Source organism: Geotrypetes seraphini, chromosome 8 (genome assembly GCF_902459505.1).
Source record: "Geotrypetes seraphini chromosome 8, aGeoSer1.1, whole genome shotgun sequence".
NCBI lineage: Eukaryota > Metazoa > Chordata > Amphibia > Gymnophiona > Dermophiidae > Geotrypetes > Geotrypetes seraphini.
The window spans coordinates 22,127,154-22,146,421 of NC_047091.1; the positions used below are offsets into that span (position 1 = coordinate 22,127,154).

At 42.0% G+C, this 19,268-nt stretch overlaps 1 protein-coding gene across 3 annotated transcripts in view; it reads left to right on the top strand.

The window, feature by feature from the left end:
• KIAA0319L (KIAA0319 like) overlaps window positions 1-19,268 on the top strand; it is a 93,364-nt gene that overhangs the window by 1,239 nt on the left and 72,857 nt on the right. For 2 of the 3 annotated variants that reach the window (XM_033954132.1, XM_033954130.1), the window contains exons 2-3: window positions 3,863-3,936; window positions 14,293-14,453. In XM_033954132.1, the coding sequence (XP_033810023.1) occupies window positions 14,330-14,453 (124 nt within the window). In that variant the 5' untranslated portion in view covers window positions 3,863-3,936; window positions 14,293-14,329. Of the gene's footprint in view, window positions 1-3,862; window positions 3,937-14,292; window positions 14,454-15,188; window positions 15,300-19,268 lie in introns of all 3 variants that reach the window. The other variant, XM_033954131.1, reaches the window with a different exon arrangement.

The following is a 19,268-nucleotide window of genomic DNA, read 5'->3' on the forward strand; positions in this document are numbered from 1 at the left end:
TAAGCTCTCCTGGGAGAACAGTATAGAAAAATTAGGATAAATTTGCACTGTAAGGATAAATATGGCAAATTGTAACCTGTATATTATGACATCAGGGAAAGAGATTGTATACCACCTTTTTGTAGTTTTACAACCACACGCAAAGCTGTTTACATACAGGTACTTATAGCATTTTCCTATCTGTCCCAGTGTGCTCACAATCTATCTAATGTACCTGGGGCAATGGAGGATTAGGTGACTTGCCCAGGGTCATAGGGAGCAGCATGGGGTTTGAACCCACAACCTCAGGGTGTTAAGCCTGGGGTTTTAACCACTGTGCCACACACTCCCTGCCTCATTTTGAGTACATACTATGGTGGTCCTGAGGGAAAGGCCAGAGTCCTCAGGCCAGGTCTAGACAGACTGCATCGAGAACTTTAATCCTATCCAGAATTGAATGTAAGAAGAACCATTCATATGTCAAACACATTCCATATTGCATGTTGTCTCCACCTTGTATTTACTACTAATTAACAAAATTATCCTTAATTGTAACCCTACTACTACTCTTTATTATTCCTATAATGCTGCCGATGGGTTAAGTTCTCTGTATCCTTAATTTCTGTTATGTGTATTAGGGTTATCCTAAAAGTCTGACCTATTGATGGCCCTCCAGAGCTACGTGTGAAGACCCCTAAGTTGTAGCATTAGTTGCAATAAAAGTGCTGATCAAAGCTGGCCTAACCATTAGGCAAGAATAGGCAATTGCCTAAGGTATCACATTTTGGGAGCAGCTGTGGCCAATGCAAAACTGTGGGTCCTGACAGCCACACTTTGATCTGCATTTTTATTGGATGTTTGTATAATGGTCATGGCTAAAGACTTTTGGGGGTAAGGAATCTGAAACTTAATTGAGAGGTGTAAGGATGAATGTTCACCTGGCATGCCCACTACCCTTGCATTGGCTCTGTTACAGTCAGTTATTTTATTTGATATACCGCACTTTACTGACAAAAAAGTCAAATCAAAGTGGTTTACATAATATAAAAACAGCGGGGAATAATTAAAAACCAAAACAAACAAACAGGGAATAAACAGAGACAGGTTAACAAAGACATGACACAGAGAGGCAACAAGGGCAGGAAAGTTTAAAAAGTCTTAATGTAAAAACAAATAGAAATGGAACAAAAAGGGAGGCAAATTAAGGTTGGCTATCAAGAGCCAAGTTAGATGACCCGTAAGATAGAAAAGGATTATCAGGAATCGGAATCAAATGCCATCTTGAAGTAGTAAGCTTTCATTTGAGACTTAAATGCTTGGAAGGATTTTTCAGAACGCAAGGAAAGCGGAAGGTTCCTGAGTGTAGGTGCCATTACAGAAAAACTAGACTCTCTATGCATGTCCAGAAACATCTGTCGGAAGGATGGAATAGACAATAAATGCTGGTTAGAGGAACGAAGACTCCTCTGAGGAGAATAAGGAGTCAAATGACTAGATTGAAATAAGGGAAGACCAAAGGTCAGAATCTGGAAAGTGAGAGTATCATATTTGAAAGGTATCCTAAATGAGATTGGGAGCATATGTTCAGATTTGAGAAGAGGAGTTATACTGTCAAATTTTGAGCGACAGTTTAGAAGCCTGAGTGCAGTATTTTGCACAAGCTGGAGTCGCACAACTGGTATTGTGGAAGTTCTGTTGATGATAGTACCGGTAGCCATGCTGTTAACATAAATAAAGTGAATGATGATGATGTATTTATGTTAATATTGGAAGCACTGCTTTCACAGGTAAGTATGTTAATAACGTATTGTAGTCTTATGGGAATTAATTGCAGCATTGAGCTTATGCCGGGAGGGGGGGAGGGTTGTATCTTTGTGTGAACAGCACATTTCTGGGTAGGATCAAGGAGCATGTGTAGCTTTTTTGTATTTATATAACTTCCACATGCAGGCTATGAATTAGCAACTTTTGTCTGCCTCTCTCCACTCACAACACAGTAGAGAGTAAAAGGAATACGGGTATTTATAAACTAGTCTTATAGCCCGTTACATTAACGGGTGCTAGAATATATTTGTGTGTGTGTGGTTTTATTTCTTTTTCTCTCTCCTTAGCCGCTCTCTGTATTTCTGTCTTTCTTTTTTTTTTTCCTTGGCTGTCCACCACCACCCTTTCTCCCTTCCTTTTACCTCCCCTGTGTCCTCCACCACCCCATCACTGCTCACCTTATCCAGCAGCAGCCCTTTAATTGCTCTTTTTATTTTTTATTTCATTCTTGTCTCTGTTTCCGGGTTCAACTCTTAGTTTCCATTCTTTCTTCTCCTCTCACGCTTTCTGCGATTACATTCTTTTCGCCTTCTAAAAATGCATTTCCTATTGCCTGTCTCCATTCTTTTAATATTCTTACCAGACCGTCTTCCTTCCACTATCCTATTCAATTTTTCCCCCTCCTTCTAGTTTTTCCATTGCTGTCTCCTAGTTCCATTTCTGCCTTTTCCTTCAGCCTCACAATCTAATTTCTCATCCCTTCCTCATTTCTCCTTATCCGACCCTTTATCCTGGTCTTTCCTTTCCCCTACTTCATTGCTTTTTCCTTTTTCTCCATCTTATTCCTCTCCCCCTTTCCTTACCTCGTCATTATTATTACCCCCAAGCCAATTCTCTTCCTCCCTTCCCAGATCGGATCCCCCAAGAAGCGTAAGAGTGCTTCGTTACATGTCTGCCTTTTACAGCTGCCCAGGCCAGAATTTCACTTTAACAGCGTGTGACACTGTAGTGCTGCGTGACTCAATGTGCCAGTCGAGCCCAGGCAATACATACACGTCATGGAATGCTGGGGGTGATGCGGGTGGTCTCTCTGTCTCTCTAACCGGCGGCGCCATGTCCCGCCTTGTGGGAGTGGGGCCGGGCCGTGCTTTGCTCACGCTTCACGGGTGGCCGAGGAGGGCCGAGTGGCTCCAGGCCCGCAGCTCTGTCCCGGCGGCCTCCAAGCGGCGGCATTGGTGGCGGCTGCTCGGCCTAGACCTGGGGCTGGTCGTTAGCGTGAGCAGACACTGCGGGAGCCCTTCTCGAGGGGGGTGGGACAGGCTGGTGAGGAGCTTCGGGGGCTGCTGCTGTTAGGCCCGGCAGAGACGGAGCGGCCGAGCTGAGCTGGCGGCAGAACCCTCGTGTGTGTGTCCCCCCCTCCCTCCCCGGTGCCAGCGCCGCTCTCCCTCTCAGCGGGCCGGGCCGGACCGTGGCTTCTTCGCTCTAGAGCTCGGCAGTGGGGCGGAGAGCGGGCGCAAGGGGATTGGGGCCATGCTGCCAGCGGGACAGCCCCAGCCCTCTCCCTCCTCCCCTCGCGGGCTTGTTGAGGCAATCGGCGACTGTGGAGCTGCTGCAGGCCGGAGGTTTGTGTTTGCCTCGCGGTGGGAGGGTTGGATGGTAGGCTCAACCCGTCAGCCCCAGGGGTCCGCCCGCAGGCACGACTGGTGGCAGTGCAGCACTTCCTTGGGTAGTAAGGGTCGGACGCGCACGGGGCTCTCCTCGACCCGGGGCTGGCTGCGGTCCCGGCTTGTGGACTCGATCCTGGTGACGTAGTATGCGCGCATGCGCACTCGTGCCGGCACACCCCGATAGAACAGGGATCACGCGGCACGAGTGCGCATGCGCGGCTAGCATTTTATTATTATAGATGTCAGTTTCCTGGGATGAAGTTTTTGTTATTTGCTCTTGTTGGATTCATAAGACAAGTGTGGGTGTCGGAGAGAGTGTCACTCAGCCTGTAGCATTTATGAAACTTGAGCTGCCATTTACTCTGTGTGTTTGACCTTGAGGATTGAGAGAAATAGAAAAGGGTTTTTTTCTTCTTTTCAAATACTTGGGTTTGTTTTTGTTTTTTTTGCAGTTTGGTTCCAAAAGTGAAATGGAGAGTCCATGAGAGATGAAGGCAGAGCTGAGATGTTTCAGAATAATTATTTGGTAAGAAATTTGAGGAGGCTTTTCACCTTAGCAGGTTTTTTTCAAGTGACTTTCTGTTCAGAGTTGTGATTATTACTATATTTCATATTCATTGCATGAATTGTATGCTAATTATATTTTGTATGACTCGCATTCTGATTGTTATAGTGAGTGATTTATGTTTTTTCTATGCTTTGTGATGTGTATGTTTAGAAACATGAAGTAAATAGGTAAATTTGGCCATGATTCACATTACTGTTTTATTGATGCTCCAACCTTTCTCATGAGTTTCAATTAGAGAATGACACGGGGACAAATTTTTCCCCTTCTCCACGGGAACTCATTTTCCCGTCCTATCTCCACGAGTTCTTTTCCTGTCCCTGCCCCATCCCTTTAAGCTCTGTCCTCATCTGCACAAGCATCAAACACTTTAAAATCATAATGCAGAGCTTACAGGAATGGGACAGGGACAGCAACAAAACTCGTGGGGACGGGGAAATTGAGTTCCTGCGGGGACGGGGACAAATTTGACCCCCATGTCATTCTCTAGTTTCATTATCTAACTTACTGGTGTTTTTCTGAATTTATTCTTTTGTAAAAATCACTTTGAGAGAAATTCTATAACCCTAAACTTACTAACGCCACCATAGGTGTGTCTTAATGCTGGAAGTGGCGTTAGGCACAGTAAAGCTCCAAGTTAAGTGCCTGAAATGTAGGCCTTGAAAACTCTGGGCTACATTTATGGCGACTGTCTTTCCCAGAGCTGCAATTCTCTAAACGGCATAGTAGCATGATTGACACGTGATTGGCGGTCACCGATAACGGCGCTGTTTAGAGTATCCAGGCCTTTATTTACAAAAGAAAGGTGATATATAAGTAAACCATTTATGGAAATTCCATTAAGATCCATTCAGAAAGTTAGTGAAGTGTTGTAAAATAATTGTACATTATATATGTATTGTAACACCTTTACCGAACTCAAGCAAACCACTCAGAATCGACTTCCCAGTCATTAGTAGCTATATAGAAGTTTCCAATAAACAATATGTAATATTTCCCGTTACAAATCCCACTGAAGTAGGTTGGGGTTTTTTTTTGTGAATTTATTAAAGTATTTTTATATGTTACTCCTGTTTGTTATTGAAGGCAGGATTATAGAAAATAAGATGTTCATGTACAGGAATGTATGTGCTAAAAGTATGTCAGATGTTTTTACGGGAAATACCCACTTTTTTCACATTTGTTTCTCGGTTTTCTGTTTGCTCTCTGAAAATATTTTCTTTATTGTATTTGTATGTGACATTGAACGCGAAACCATTGGAATTTTGTAGGTGTTGGACTAAGTACCAGGGTTGCTGTTCTGGTTTTGTAAATATTTTTTGATTCTTTTCTGTGAGATGCTGTTTAACTATTTAGATAGAAGGTCAGATTGACCCAAAGACCCGTCTGACTCTAAAAGAGTGAGGTGAAGGAGTGACATAGCTGCATTCTTTTTCTGGGTCCCATCAGGGTCACTTCGTACACAGCACAAACTCTGCCAGTCCATCTACTGCAGAAATAACCAGGCTGAAGAGTTCCCACCATTCTTTCCTCATGTGTCCCTAACAATCCACATTCTGGAACTAGAACTACGCTGTCCTCTCTGGAGCTTAAGGGAAAAGGACATGAGTTAGATTTGCTCGACTTAGGCTGACTTTGTGCTCTGAGTCTGGAGAAAAATGGAAACTTACTAGTAAGCTAAGGGGAAAAATAACATGCAAGCCACGATGAGCAGGCATTTCTCCAGGGTCCAATGACCACCTGATGGTTCTATTTGCTTCTACAGGTGAGCAAATTTTGGATTTATAACTCCTATGGGATGTGACACTATGATTGATTGTTTATTTATGTAATTCACATCATTTTTCCTCGATGTGGAATACAAAAATTTGCAAATAGTCTTGTGTTTCCCAGTCCAAAAAGCAAGCGTCCAAGGACTGTGTCTAATTAGTTTGTGCATTGAGCCACAGCTCACCTGCCCACAGTGACTCAGACATCTGGCAGCCGAAGTATAAAGCTGTTTGCAGTAGGAGGGCTCTGTTTGGTGTTGGAGTAATAATGTGGGTTAAGAAAGGAACGGTTATACCATAGTTTGCTTGTGAAATGCTGCGTTTTGGACATCCATTCGGTGCTGAAATAGATCTTTGGTGGAGCTTTCATCAGTGTCATTGATCGGTAAGTCTTTTAAGATTACCAGTGGTCAGATGGGGAGGAAAAATTGCTGATCTGATAATATCTTAACATTTTGTGTAGGTCTGAAGAGCAGGAAGAGCTGTTCCAGCTCGGATCCCTGATCTGCAGGTTTTATACTTTCCAGTTAATAGATTTGTTTTGTACTGGATAGTGTACTAAATGGCTTTCTATCACTTATTGAGCAAATTAGGCTGCTATTGTCATTCTGCAGTGAGAAGAGGGAGCTCAGAAACCCAAATTCCAATTGCATCTTTATCGGAGGCCCTTGACTGATTTGAATCTTGTATTTGCTTGCTTAGGCAGTAAATGATTTATTGCTGTGTGGGACATCATGATATTTACAGCTGTTTACACACTGACAGTGCTGTCCTATAAATGCAGATCACTGAGGTCCTCTGATCCCTTTTAATATGTGGTAATAAAGGCACTGTCTAAGGTTTGTTATTTTGTGGGGCAGGTTAGGTAAATTTGTGGTGCTTAATTTTATTATTTATGTAATGTCAGAAAAGTAGCAAATCCTAGTTTGCTTCTGTGGAGATCACTGCAGAAACATAAGTCCTGTAGTCTTTTACCGCCATACTTTAAGTCTTGGGATGTTGTGTGATACCTTCTCCGTTTATACATTTCTGGTAAATTATATCAAATTGGATTCAGAAAAAGCTTGCATAAAAATGGATACAGGGTCCGCTGATATAGCTTAACGATCCAGAAGTGCTGTATAACATTTGGATATGAAAATGCATGGCAGGTCACATTATACCTTTGCATAAGAAACAATCGGCATTCTTAGCAGTGGGGAATATTTTGCATGCAAAAGCAAACCAATCAAACAGTCTGCCAGCAGATTTAACTAAAACATAAATGTTGCCCTTAGCGTGTTTTTATCTTCATACCCGGTGATGTCACTAAACATAGAGGCACCTAGAAATTTCCTCAGATGAAGCTCACAAATTGACCTGTGGTACTGCAGTTGATGAGTTGGAAGCATTGCGTAAATTACTACCCATAACCTGATATGCAACTGATATATTATCCCAGCTAATATGATCCAGTGCACCAGTGTAAATGTATGTGAAACTCTGTAGTTATTTGGTGAAACCGCAGGAGAACAATGTGAAAAGCTTTTAAAGCTGACACTCTGCCTCTCTTATCACAACTGTGTAATGGCAGAGGTGAAAGGTGAAAGGCCACTACTCGGACTGGATGAGGGTCACGAGTGGTGTTCCGCAGGGCTCAGTGCTCGGGCCGCTGTTATTTAATATATTCATAAATGATCTAGAAACAGGCACGAAGTGTGAGATAATAAAATTTGCGGACGATACAAAACTATTTAGTGGAGCTGGGACTAAAGAGGAATGTGAAGAATTGCAAAGGGACTTGAACAAATTGGGGGAATGGGCGGCGAGATGGCAGATGAAGTTCAACGTTGAGAAATGTAAAGTATTGCATGTTGGAAACAGAAACCCGAGGTACAACTATACGATGGGAGGGATATTATTGAATGAGAGCAACCAAGAAAGGGACTTGGGGGTAATGGTGGACATGACAATGAAGCCGACGGCACAGTGCGCAACAGCCGCTAAGAAAGCAAATAGAATGCTAGGCATAATCAAGAAGGGTATTACAACAAGGACAAAAGAAGTTATCCTGCCATTGTATCGGGCGATGGTGCGCCCGCATCTGGAATACTGCGTCCAATATTGGTCTCCGTACCTTAGGAAGGATATGGCGTTACTCGAGAGGGTTCAGAGGAGAGCGACACGCTTGATAAAAGGGATGGAAAACCTCTCATACGCTGAGAGATTGGAGAAACTGGGTCTCTTTTCCCTGGAGAAGAGGAGACTTAGAGGGGATATGATAGAGACTTATAAGATCATGAAGGGCATAGAGAGAGTAGGGAAGGACAGATTCTTCAAACTTTCGAAAAATAAAAGAACAAGAGGACACTTGGAAAAGTTGAAAGGGGACAGATTTAAAACGAATGCTAGGAAGTTCTTCTTTACCCAACGAGTGGTGAACACCTGGAATGCGCTTCCAGAGGGCGTAATAGGGCAGAGTACAGTACAGGGGTTTAAGAAAGGATTGGACATTTTCCTGCTGGAAAAGGGGATAGAAGGGTATAGATAGAGGATTACTGCACAGGTCCTGGACCTGTTGGGCCACCGCGTGTGCGGACTGCTGGGCACGATGGACCTCTGGTCTGACCCAGCAGAGGCATTGCTTATGTTCTTATGTTCTTACTCTCTTTTCTTCAATTCTGGAAACTCCCACCTGGAAGTTAGCAAAAAAAATTTTTTTTAAATTTCATAACTGTGGCTGTTATTTTTTTTTGCAGTAAAATGTCTCTGTGAACCAAAAACAGCCTGAAAGGGGAGCGCTTTCTAAAAATAAAACTCTAGAATGACACCTGAAATGCTGACGTGTGTTTGTAGTCCTGGATACAGAACGTATTACACTTGGAAAGTAACGCAATCAAAAGAAACTCATATTGTCTTGTGGAGCAGGCCTATTCTAGGAGTGTGTCTTTCTCATTTTGCAACTGCACAGTGACCAGCAAGGTGAAAGGCAGTCGCCGTTTATTACTGTACCAGCTATTGAAACTCTTTTTCATAGACCTTCAGCAGCCCTGTTTAAAATGAAAGTGTTCACGTGTCGGTACTGAACCAGTTCCCCATCCAGTTGCCTCAGTTTTTGTGCTCAATGAATTTATGACTCCTGCTTTCTCGTATTCTGCAGAAGAATTATCCCAAGAGACAAACTGTAAAACACTTCCATGGAAAAGCACCTTGCAGGGTTTGTTTTAATGTTCCAAATCTGTAGTCCTTTGAGCCATTCCTTCGGCTCACCAAGCCCTTCATTAACATAGAAAATGAAGTAAAGAAAAAGATTTCAATGATGTTGAATATCAAAATAAAAGCTGGAAAAACGTAAACTGCTGGCTAGTGGAAGTGCACAAATGTTCTCTGGGTTTGTGCCTGGCATTGGCTGGTCTTTCATTAAAAGTAACACCAAGGCATCTTCATACTGTAACATACCACACCGATTCAGCTCACATCTGTGCCACTTATGTTAGTCATTCCTAGTAATCAATACCCGCTGTTTTGTGTCTTAACAATTTCGAGAATCTGTCTATCTTGACTGTTGGTCATCTTCATACAGTGTCTCTCAAACTGGTGAAGAGATTCCAGAATTTTACTTTATTTCTAAAAAGTCCCTTCATAAGTATACACTAGAATAGATGACATGTACGTCGCGTACGCAAGAGTCTGTCAATGTTATGAGCGTCTGTGTGCGTAAGGATACAACCGCCCAGGCAAACGTCATTCTTTGACATGATTGGTCCTTGAAAACTGGCGGCAAGTAATTTTAGTTTTATTGAACAACAAAGCAATCCAGGGTGTGTTTCCCATTTGGATCTTATCATCTTTGAGAACTTGGATTTTTAGCTCTGAAAGAAATGAAATAAAACAAAGAGAATAACTGCAGATGGTGGATGATGAAATGTGTGTTTGCTTGTCAACCATTGAGTCAATGTTTTGAGTTAATTTGCACTCCAAAAACAAGCACATTCATTGCATTGATTAGTTCCTATAAGCGTCGGGAGCAGCGCGGGCCATTCAGCGCGGCTCTCTGTGCTAAAAACTGCTAGCGCAATTTAATAGAAGAGGGGGTTAGTGTGCCAGAGCTAAAAAAGTTTGAGAGGCTCTGACCTAATAGAATAGTAGTTAGTTAGGTACCATCGACTCGTCTTCAAGTCCTAGCGGCTTGATAAAATACAGATCTAGCAGTTAGACTGTTGAACATGATAAATAAATTACTTTTTATCTTTTCCTGTGTACACTAATCATCTGGACTCTGCTACTTGTCCACCTCTGTCTACAGGGTTTATTTGGTTAATAAGATAACGTTTTGATGATGTCACTGTGCTGAGGAGAAATACTGAGTTGGTAGGACTCGCTTTAGGTATTGCCTGCAAATGGGAGAGCAGAATATCCATTCCAGCAAGGAGTCCTAGCCCTGATTGAATTCCACACCATTGGGTGCATTTTGATGACATCGTTGGCCAGCATTTAGCCGGCGGCACACCCTGTCCCTTTGCACGCAATCTTTTATAATTTTGGAGGTAACATTGTGTGTTTTGTTTTTCTTTCTTTGTTGTAAGGGGGGAATGGAATTCTGTAAACTCCTGCTGCTCTGTTTGGGTTAGTTTATTTTTTTTTGGGGGGGGGGAGGGGGTGAAAGGTGTGCCAATCCAAACTAATCCAGTTCATTATTCTGTGTTTAGATTAGTTTAGAGCCCTAAGATTACTACATATTATAGAACTCTGGGTTAAATGTTCATCTTTGGAATCCCAGACTATTACTGTTATTTCTGGCAGGAGACTGGGTTGCTGAAGATATCCGGGCTCTCAAGACTATATCTTGTAGTCAGATCAGTGCTTCAAATGAATTTGTACCTATCCTTTGTGCTAAAATGAATATAACATTTATTAGAAGTATAGCAACTTTGGTGAAGGAGTGGCTTTCGGAGCAACAGTTGGGTTGCTTATTCCTGACTGAGACCTCCCTGTTCTCTGAAAACGATCCTCTGATTAACGAGTTTTGTCCTCCCGGTTACAAAATTATACCTCTCTGTAGACAGAATAAATGTGGCGGAGGCTTGACTATTATCTTGACATTTTTCATCAAGTTTTCTGTACTGGATTCTAGGCAAGCCAAAGATTTGGAAATATAGCATATCAACTTACAGATTTCTTTTTGAAAGGCCCACTTGTATGCTTTTTTATATACCTCCTGGCAGTTGGTGTGGAGCCCAAGAGGAAGTTTTATGAGTTTGTGATTAATTAACATTCCCGTATTGCTATTAGGGGGCCATTTTTTGGGCTCAAAAATCTCAGTTTGTATTTGAGTATATTTGATTTTGTGAGTCACAAGCTTCTATTGGGCAGTTTGGATTCTATGGGAAAATTAGGGCATGTTTGCCATTGGTTTACAGATTTTTTGAGTTCACAGCCTTATCAGGTGCTTTCTAATTAAACTCTCCTCTACTTGTAATGTTCTCTGTGGCATTCCACAGGGTTCATCCCTATCTCCATTGCTTTTCAATATTTATCTGTCCTCTCTGGGCAACAGACTTTTAACTTTGGGAGTTAAATTATATAGCTACATGGACCACATTAGAGTTATAACATACCATACAAATTTCAACTAGGATTCATTGTGGTTTACAATAGAGTTACAAAGACAATCGGTTGAGGTTACAGTAAGGTTTCTAGGATCACAAATGGGTACACTTCAGCCCTACCTTTATTATCTTTACCATCAAAACAATGCCACCTAATTGCTCAAATGATGTTAGTAGTGTAGGATTGGATGCAATAATTAAAATTAAAATTTAACTCTCAGAAAACTATTTTTTTTTTCTTTTTTTTGCAATTCCTACAAGGTCTAATGAAGATAACTTATTCCATTTAAAGTAAGACTATCTAGTTCAGGGGTGCCCACACTTTTTGGGCTTGCGAACGACTTTTAAATTGACCGAGTCAAAATGATCTACCAACAATAAAATTTTTCAAAACACAAAGCACACTGTATGCAGAGAAAATGTTAATTATCATTTATATTCCGCAGGTTTTCAAAGAGGTCAAGGCAGATGACTTTAAATTATGCAATGTCGCCTCAGGAACAACTATACAAAAATAGACAAATATACCCCTCCCTTTTTTACTAAACCGCGATAGCAGTTTTTAGTGCAGGGAGCTGCGCTGAATGCCCTGCGCTGCTCTTGATGCTCATAGGCTCCCTGCGCTAAAAACCGCTATTGCGGTTTAGTAAAAGGGGCCGTAGTGCAAAATATAGACAGCAGATATAAATTCTCAAAACGGACACATTCTGATTACTAAATTGAAAATAAAATCATTTTTCCTACCTTTGTTGTCTGGTGATTTCATGAGTCTCTGGTTGCACTTTATTCTTCTGACTGTGCATCCAATATTTCTTCCCTTCTTTTAGCCTGCTGTATGCTTCCAGACCTCATTCCCTCTGCCAACTTTTTCTTCCTCTCTCCCTGCCCCCCTCCCCTTTCTTTCTGTCTCCCTGCCACCCTTTGTCTGTCTTTCTCTCTCCATACCCCCTTTCTTTCTGTCTTCCTGTCCCCCTTTCTTTTTCCCTTCTTTCTTTCTGTCTCCCTGCCTGCTCCCAAGCCAGCGATGCTGCCATCGGGGAACAGACCTCCAAACCACCACCACCGCCATCAGGAAACAGGCCTCCAAACCACCACCGCCCCAAGCTCCCCCTACTTCCCCACACAGAAGCATTGGGCCAACCAGATTTCCTCTCCCCCGATGTCATTTCTGAAGCCAGAGAGGAAGTTCCGGGCCAGCCAGGCAGCGATTGGCTGGCCCGGAACTTCCTCTCCGACATCAGAATAGACGTTGGGTGGGGGAAGTTGGTTGGCTCGGCGCTTCTGAGTCAGGAAGCAAGTAGAACGCGAAGGCAATGCAATCGACTCGCGTTGCCTTCGCAATCTACCAGTCGATCACGATCGACCTTTTGGGCACCCCTGATCTAGTTGAACTCACTTTACAAACTTTGGGAGTCCATCTGGACAGGAATTTAATGATGGGAGGCGAGGTGGATGCAATAGTCCGTAAAGGCTTTTGTGCACTCTGGAAACTGCATACCATCAAATCTTATTTTGAGAACTCATTGCTGAAGCAATTCTTAGTCTTGTTGTTTATAGTCTATTGAAAATAGCTTTTAATTTCTAGCAAGCTGTCATAAGCATTTCTACAGGCTCCGCATACTTCAAAAACCAGCGATACAGTTCATCTTCAATTTGAGATGAACAGACCATATAACGCCTTATTTGTGTAAGTTACACTGGCTTCCTGTAGAGACGCGTATTGTTTATAAACTGGGTTGGTTTTGTTTTAAAGCAGTGTCTCTCAAATGTATTTATTTATTTTGCTCATTAGATTTGAGAGTTATTTATTTAAAGTTCCTTAAGCTATGTATGGATAATTGTAACAATGGTGAAACTAAAGTAGATAGAATAGAATTGCTAATCAGTGCGATGGATGAGCTTGTTTTTTAGTGCAAATTAACTCAAAACGTGGCTCAATGGTCGACAAGCAAACATGCATTTCATCATCCACCATCTGCAGTCGTTCCCTTTTTCTGATTTAATTTCTTTCAGAGCTGAAAATCCAAGAATGCAAAGATGATAAGATCCAAATGGCAACACAACCTAGATTGCTTTGTTGTTCAATAAAACTAAAATGACTTGCTGTTAGATTTCAAGGATCAATCACGTCAAAGAATGATGCTTGTCTGGGCGGTTGTATCCTTACGCACACAGACACTCATAAATAACATTGACAGACGCTTGCGTGCGTGACGTACATGTCATCTATTCTAGTTTATATTTATAAAAGGAATTTTTAAAAAATACAGTAAAATTCTGGAATCTCTGTGGGGCACACCACTGTGATGTGGTAGTTTGAGAGAGACTGTTTTGAAGCAGTTCATGGCCTATTACCAGAATATTTAAATGATTATTTCCTCTTTAACAATTCAAATTGTTTTTCAGATTTTTTTTTTAAATATATATTTCAATCTGTATTTATAAAAAAAACCATCATGATAGATTGTTTTCTTACCAAGCAGCTATATGGGATTCAGACTTGTATCCTTTTTTAACTTTCATTCACCTCCAATTTTACGTTTTAGGAAATTGTTAAACATATATTTATTTAAGTAATATTTGTATGCTAAATATTGTTTGATTATGGAGTTTTTATTTGATAATTCACCGTAGATGTACAGTCGTCTTTATTGTCTATTACTCGCTTCGAACTGCAGCGTTTATGTAAAAATGTCTGATCTTGAGGGTCTCTCTTTCCAGAGCTTATTACCCTGATGTACATTCTACTATTGTCGTCTTCTTGTCAGGAGTTATTGCAAGTGAATGATTTTTGGCATTCTACAAATGACAAGAGGAATGTTTCATTAAGCTTTGATTTATGAAATAACTTAAATATAAGGAAGGCTGACACTGAACCCTGTCCCATCACCTGCTTTGTAATTACAGTAAGAAACCAGTTGCTTTGGCAAATAACTTTCACTTTTCCTGCTTGCCCACAGATTGTTGATTCTGACTGTGACCTGCAAGGAGACAAGAATGCAAGCCATGGCAAGCTTCCAAATGCAGGCAGGATGTTGTCCAAGGAAGTCTCCAGCGTGGATGAGAAATCTGCACCTATGGTGTCTTTCTGCATTCCTGGCTGCTCAGTGGTCAAGTGCAGGTGAATATTTCCCCCTTCTCTACTGCTTATTGAACGCGCTCTACTGAATGGTTTTGTTGATGAACTATTTAATACTTTTTCTACCTGAAGATTCATGAATTTATATCCACTCCCAGCACTCTTATCTATTATGGAACAGCAAATTTCTTTTGAAAATTTAAAGGATTGGTGCTAAGGGGCAATGCTGCCATGGTAAATGCACCCAAGCCTGCAGGAATTGAATGGGCTTCGGTGTATTTACCGTGCACGCCTTTGTAAAAGGGGCCTTAAGAGTTACAAATGGGTTGGTGTTTTGTCCGTCAGAAACTGTGACTGGCTTGGCTGATCTCTGTGTTTTTATTATGCAGCGTCGCAATGAAATTTAACCTCTGCCAGCCAAGTTCTTGTACCGTGCACACTGGTATCTCTTCCTATTGTTTCATTCCTCCATTATGAGCTGGACATCCTTTAAAAAATGTCCCTCTGTGTTGCAGCCATAATAAAACCAGTCTTCGGAGTATCGGCATTCTGTTGTAAGATTGATTCATTGCCTTCCATCATGTTTGCCATACCAGTGTTTAATCACTAACGAGTATAATCTGCACGGAGTGGCTGCCTTGTTGGACCAGGCAGGTCTTTCTTTATCTGCTGTCATATGCTATGTTCCAAGGCTTGCCGTCTTTGCATGTTTTCTCTTCTGCTGCATTACCACAGATTGTAGTTCCCCTGCCTTTTTGAATTCTGTCTTTTGTCCAGCACCGGATCAGGAGAACCTTCAGAAAGTCCTTTTTGTTCAGCTGCTTTAAGTGCTGCGGATCTTGCAAAGCTGGATGAGCTCGGGAGGCGTGTCTCCTTTTTACCATAAGGGTGAATTCTTATTTTTTTATCTATTGTTTCTTGCTCTCGTTTGGCAGTGCAAAGTCAGGGGACCTCCTAATGGGAACAGATTTCCATGGTATAGTCTTGCAGAAAGGCTAATTCTGTGCCCTCTTTATTGTGTGGAGCATGGCTAACTCCTGTTTGGGTATCGGCATCGCTGGAAACTCTCAGGACAAGTCAGCCTGACCACTTCCCTTGTTACCCCTTCAGATAATATGGCAGTCGCCTTAGTAGTTGTCTTCTACCAGTCCCAAATGTTCATGTAACCAATATATATTTAGTGGACCGGATCGTAAAGGTTAGTAGCATTTATGGGTAAGCCTCAGCCCCACCACTCCATCGCTGTACTATCTCGTGACCGCGGGAAGGATTATAGAAATATAGAAACATAGAAAGATGATGGCAGAAAAGGGCCACAGCCCATCAAGTCTGCCCACTCCATTTACCCACCCTATTATGTGGCACTTCATCACTGGCTGCCCTTATGTGATTTAATAATCGTTGCTTTTTAGTCAATTTTTAAATATTATCTATAGTGAGAAAGTATGTGATCTCCAGTTCTAATTCAGTACAAATAATAGTGTATATATAAGCTAAGTACATACACTATTATTTGTACTGAATTAGAACTGGAGATCACATACTTTCTCACTATAGATAATATTTAAAAATTGACTAAAAAGCAACGATTATTAAATCACATAAGAGCAGCCAGTGATGAAGTGCCACATAATCCTTCCCGCAGTCACGAGATAGTACAGCGGTGGAGTGGTGGGGCTGAGGCTTACCCATAAATGCTACTAACCTTTACGATCCGGTCCACTAAATATATATTGGTTACACTTCCCTTGTTACAGCATTAAAATTGTAACAGGGAAAATTGTCCGGTCACACAAAAGAAATGTCTTGCCTATTGTTCCTTTCAGTCCATATAGAGATATTTATGGCTTTGAAACTCCAAAATGGAAATACATGGCTTGACTTATTGGCATTCATATGGAAAGTCTTATAGTATATGCTGGCAGGCTTTCTGTATGCCCACAGTCACCAGTGTAGGATCAGCTGAAAGAGACACAGAAAGCCAGAGACCCCCTCTGCTTCCCACATCTGTAAGAGAATCAAAACTGAGCACTGAAGGCAGCAAAAAGCAAACACCGAATCTTTCCCCCCAGGCAGCCAAGTATAAAATGATTTTATGCCTTATATGGCATTGCAATTATCCCCTCCCAATAAGGAAACATCTTTTGTAGGCATCCAAGGGAGTAGGGCAAACATACATTGCAAAAGGAGACCTGTTTGGAGAGCTGGACATGCAGCGTGGCGAGTTGGTTCCTAATTCAGTGACAAGGGGACATGGTAACTCTGTGTAAAAGCACCTGAGCTTTCAGGATTTGTATAGTATCCTTCTTAAATTCTCAGGCTATGATCATTATATGTTTCAAACATCAAGACTTTGAGGGATGTAGGAGAGCCGGATACACTGCCGTTCAGAGTAGAGAATGACATGGGCACAAAGTTTGTCCCTGTCCCTGCAGACTCCATCTCTGTCCCCATCCTTGCAGACTCTGCCCTCTTTTTTCACAAGCCTCAAACATTTATGATTTTATATTTAAATCTTTTTTATTAAAGTATAAAAAGGGACAATATTCATACAACTGTTTATAAATTACAATGGAGTCTTCCATTTCTATCTGGTTTTGGTACAACCTTCCCAAAGATTCAGTTGCCATCTGGCAAGGTAATTGGATGGTCTTTGAGACATTGGTGTAGAAGAGAACCTAAACTGTGTGGTGGATGAACAGGAAAATAAGTGTCTATTAAATGTTTGGAAATGTTCCTTGATGCCACCAACGATGGATGAATCTATTGTAGTAACAGTAAGATGCCTGAGCAGCTGGGCACATGATGGAAGGACGTTACAGATGGCAGTCAAGATACAAATGATGTCATTTAACAGTAGTTCAATGAAATCCAAAACCACTTCTGCAGGGTTTTTTAAAATCAATCATTGAATTCAGTTGCCAATTGTCTAAGGTGTATTATATTTTTACTTACTGATATTGGTCCCAAATTTTTAGAGAATGACACGGGGACAAAGTTTGACCCTGTCCCTGCATGTCATGCTCTAGTTTAGAGGATCTAGGTTTGAATTCCAACTCAGGGCAGTGGTCCCTTCCTCTCTCTACAATCCAACCTGAACATCCAGCCTCCTAGGTCTTTCCAGATAGGTCCCAGCACATGCATTATTGTGTTTCCACTGGGAATTCTGTTCTTGCTGTACTTGCAGCTTTCCAGACAGACCAGCTGCTCATTCCTCTGCTTTCTGTTCACTCTTTGTGCAACAAAAGATTCTCTGTGCCTATCTCAGGTTCTCTTGAAATCAGTAACAGACTTTGAGAGCATTTGATAAGCACAGAGAATCCTTTGTTGCAAAAAAAGCTAAGCAGTGGCAGAAAAATTAGCAGCTGAGTCTTCCTGGAAGGCATGTGCAAAATTCAGATTCGCTTTCCATGTGGCCTCCTAATGCCCACATGCACATGTTCTTATTAGCATGAGTTTTACTGTAGAGACCCCTCGGGATATTTCTGTGAAGGAGCTGTTTGCACATATATGCCTCTTATAAAATTGGGCAAAAGAAAAACATGGTCCTGATAGAGCTGAAAATTCAGAGAACAGGAAAAAAAAAACTAACGTAATCTAATCTACAGTTGTGAGTCGCTCTATGCCTAAGCAGGTTCAAGACGACATACAGTTCGAGGAAAGAGGGAGGAGAGTGGAGAAGGAGGATTGAGGAGTCAATTAAGGTGCTGTTGAAGGAGCTTTTGTAGATTACAGCCAGACCACTTCCATGCTTTCCTACTCTGGGCGTTTGGATGATACTATAACCAGGGGGACATAGGTGGGTCAGTTCTGGGCTGGTTTTGTGCTTGAGCCAGGTTTCCGAGAAGAAGGCAAGGCCAAGATCGTTAGTAGTTCTCATTTCATTCAGCAGTAGTAATTTGTTGACCTACTGATGCGGCATTGATATAGATACATGGTATGGGTGTAGCTGTACGTATGGTGAGGAGCTGTATGGATACGTTTCAGGTTTGGGCAGGCAATTGTGTGGAGATCTGGGTTTCTTTTTGTATGTGGGGCGATTGTTGGCGCTAGTGAGGATGGTATTGTAAGTTAAGATGGAGTGGTCTGTGAATTGTGGATGTGTTTGCCAGGGTGCTCCATAATGTCTTAGGGCTCGTTTTACGAAGCTGCACTAGCCGCTACTGCCTCCTTTTGAGCAGGAGGTAGATTTTCGACTAGCTAAAATGCTTAGCGCACCTTCGTAAAAGGAGCCCTTAGTTCGCCATGTAGGAAACGTTCTTCTGGTGGATTGTGCTGGTTTGGCTGCTGTGAGGCTTCTAAGGACTAGGGAAACTACTGCTGCCACTCCTTTCCCATAAAATCTTTGGAGGGACATGATCTGAAAATAGAGATACCTGTTTTATGAAGACAGTGTAGACACCTGTGGGCTTCTCTGAAATAGCTTTGAAGAGTGATCCGAATACTGCACAAATTCTGTGGGAGAGACTTACACCTGCTCTGAAGAAGATGTAATCATAAGAGCATAAGAATTGCCCCTGCTGGGTCAGACCAGTGGTCCGATGTGCCCAGCAGTCCGCTCATGCGGCAGCCCTTAGGCCAAAGACCAGCGCCCTGAAACTAGCCCTACCTGCATTCGTTCCGGTTCAGCAGGAACTTGTCTAACTTTGTCTTGAATCCCTGGAGGGTATTTTCCCCTATAACAGCCTCCTGAAGAGCGTTACAGCTTTCTACCACTCTCTGGGTGAAGAAGAACTTCCTTACGTTTGTACGGAATCTATCCCTTTTTAACTTTAGAGAGTGCCCTCTCGTTCTCTCTACCTTGGAGAGGGTGAACAACCTGTCTTTATCTACTAAGTTTATTCCCTTCATTATCTT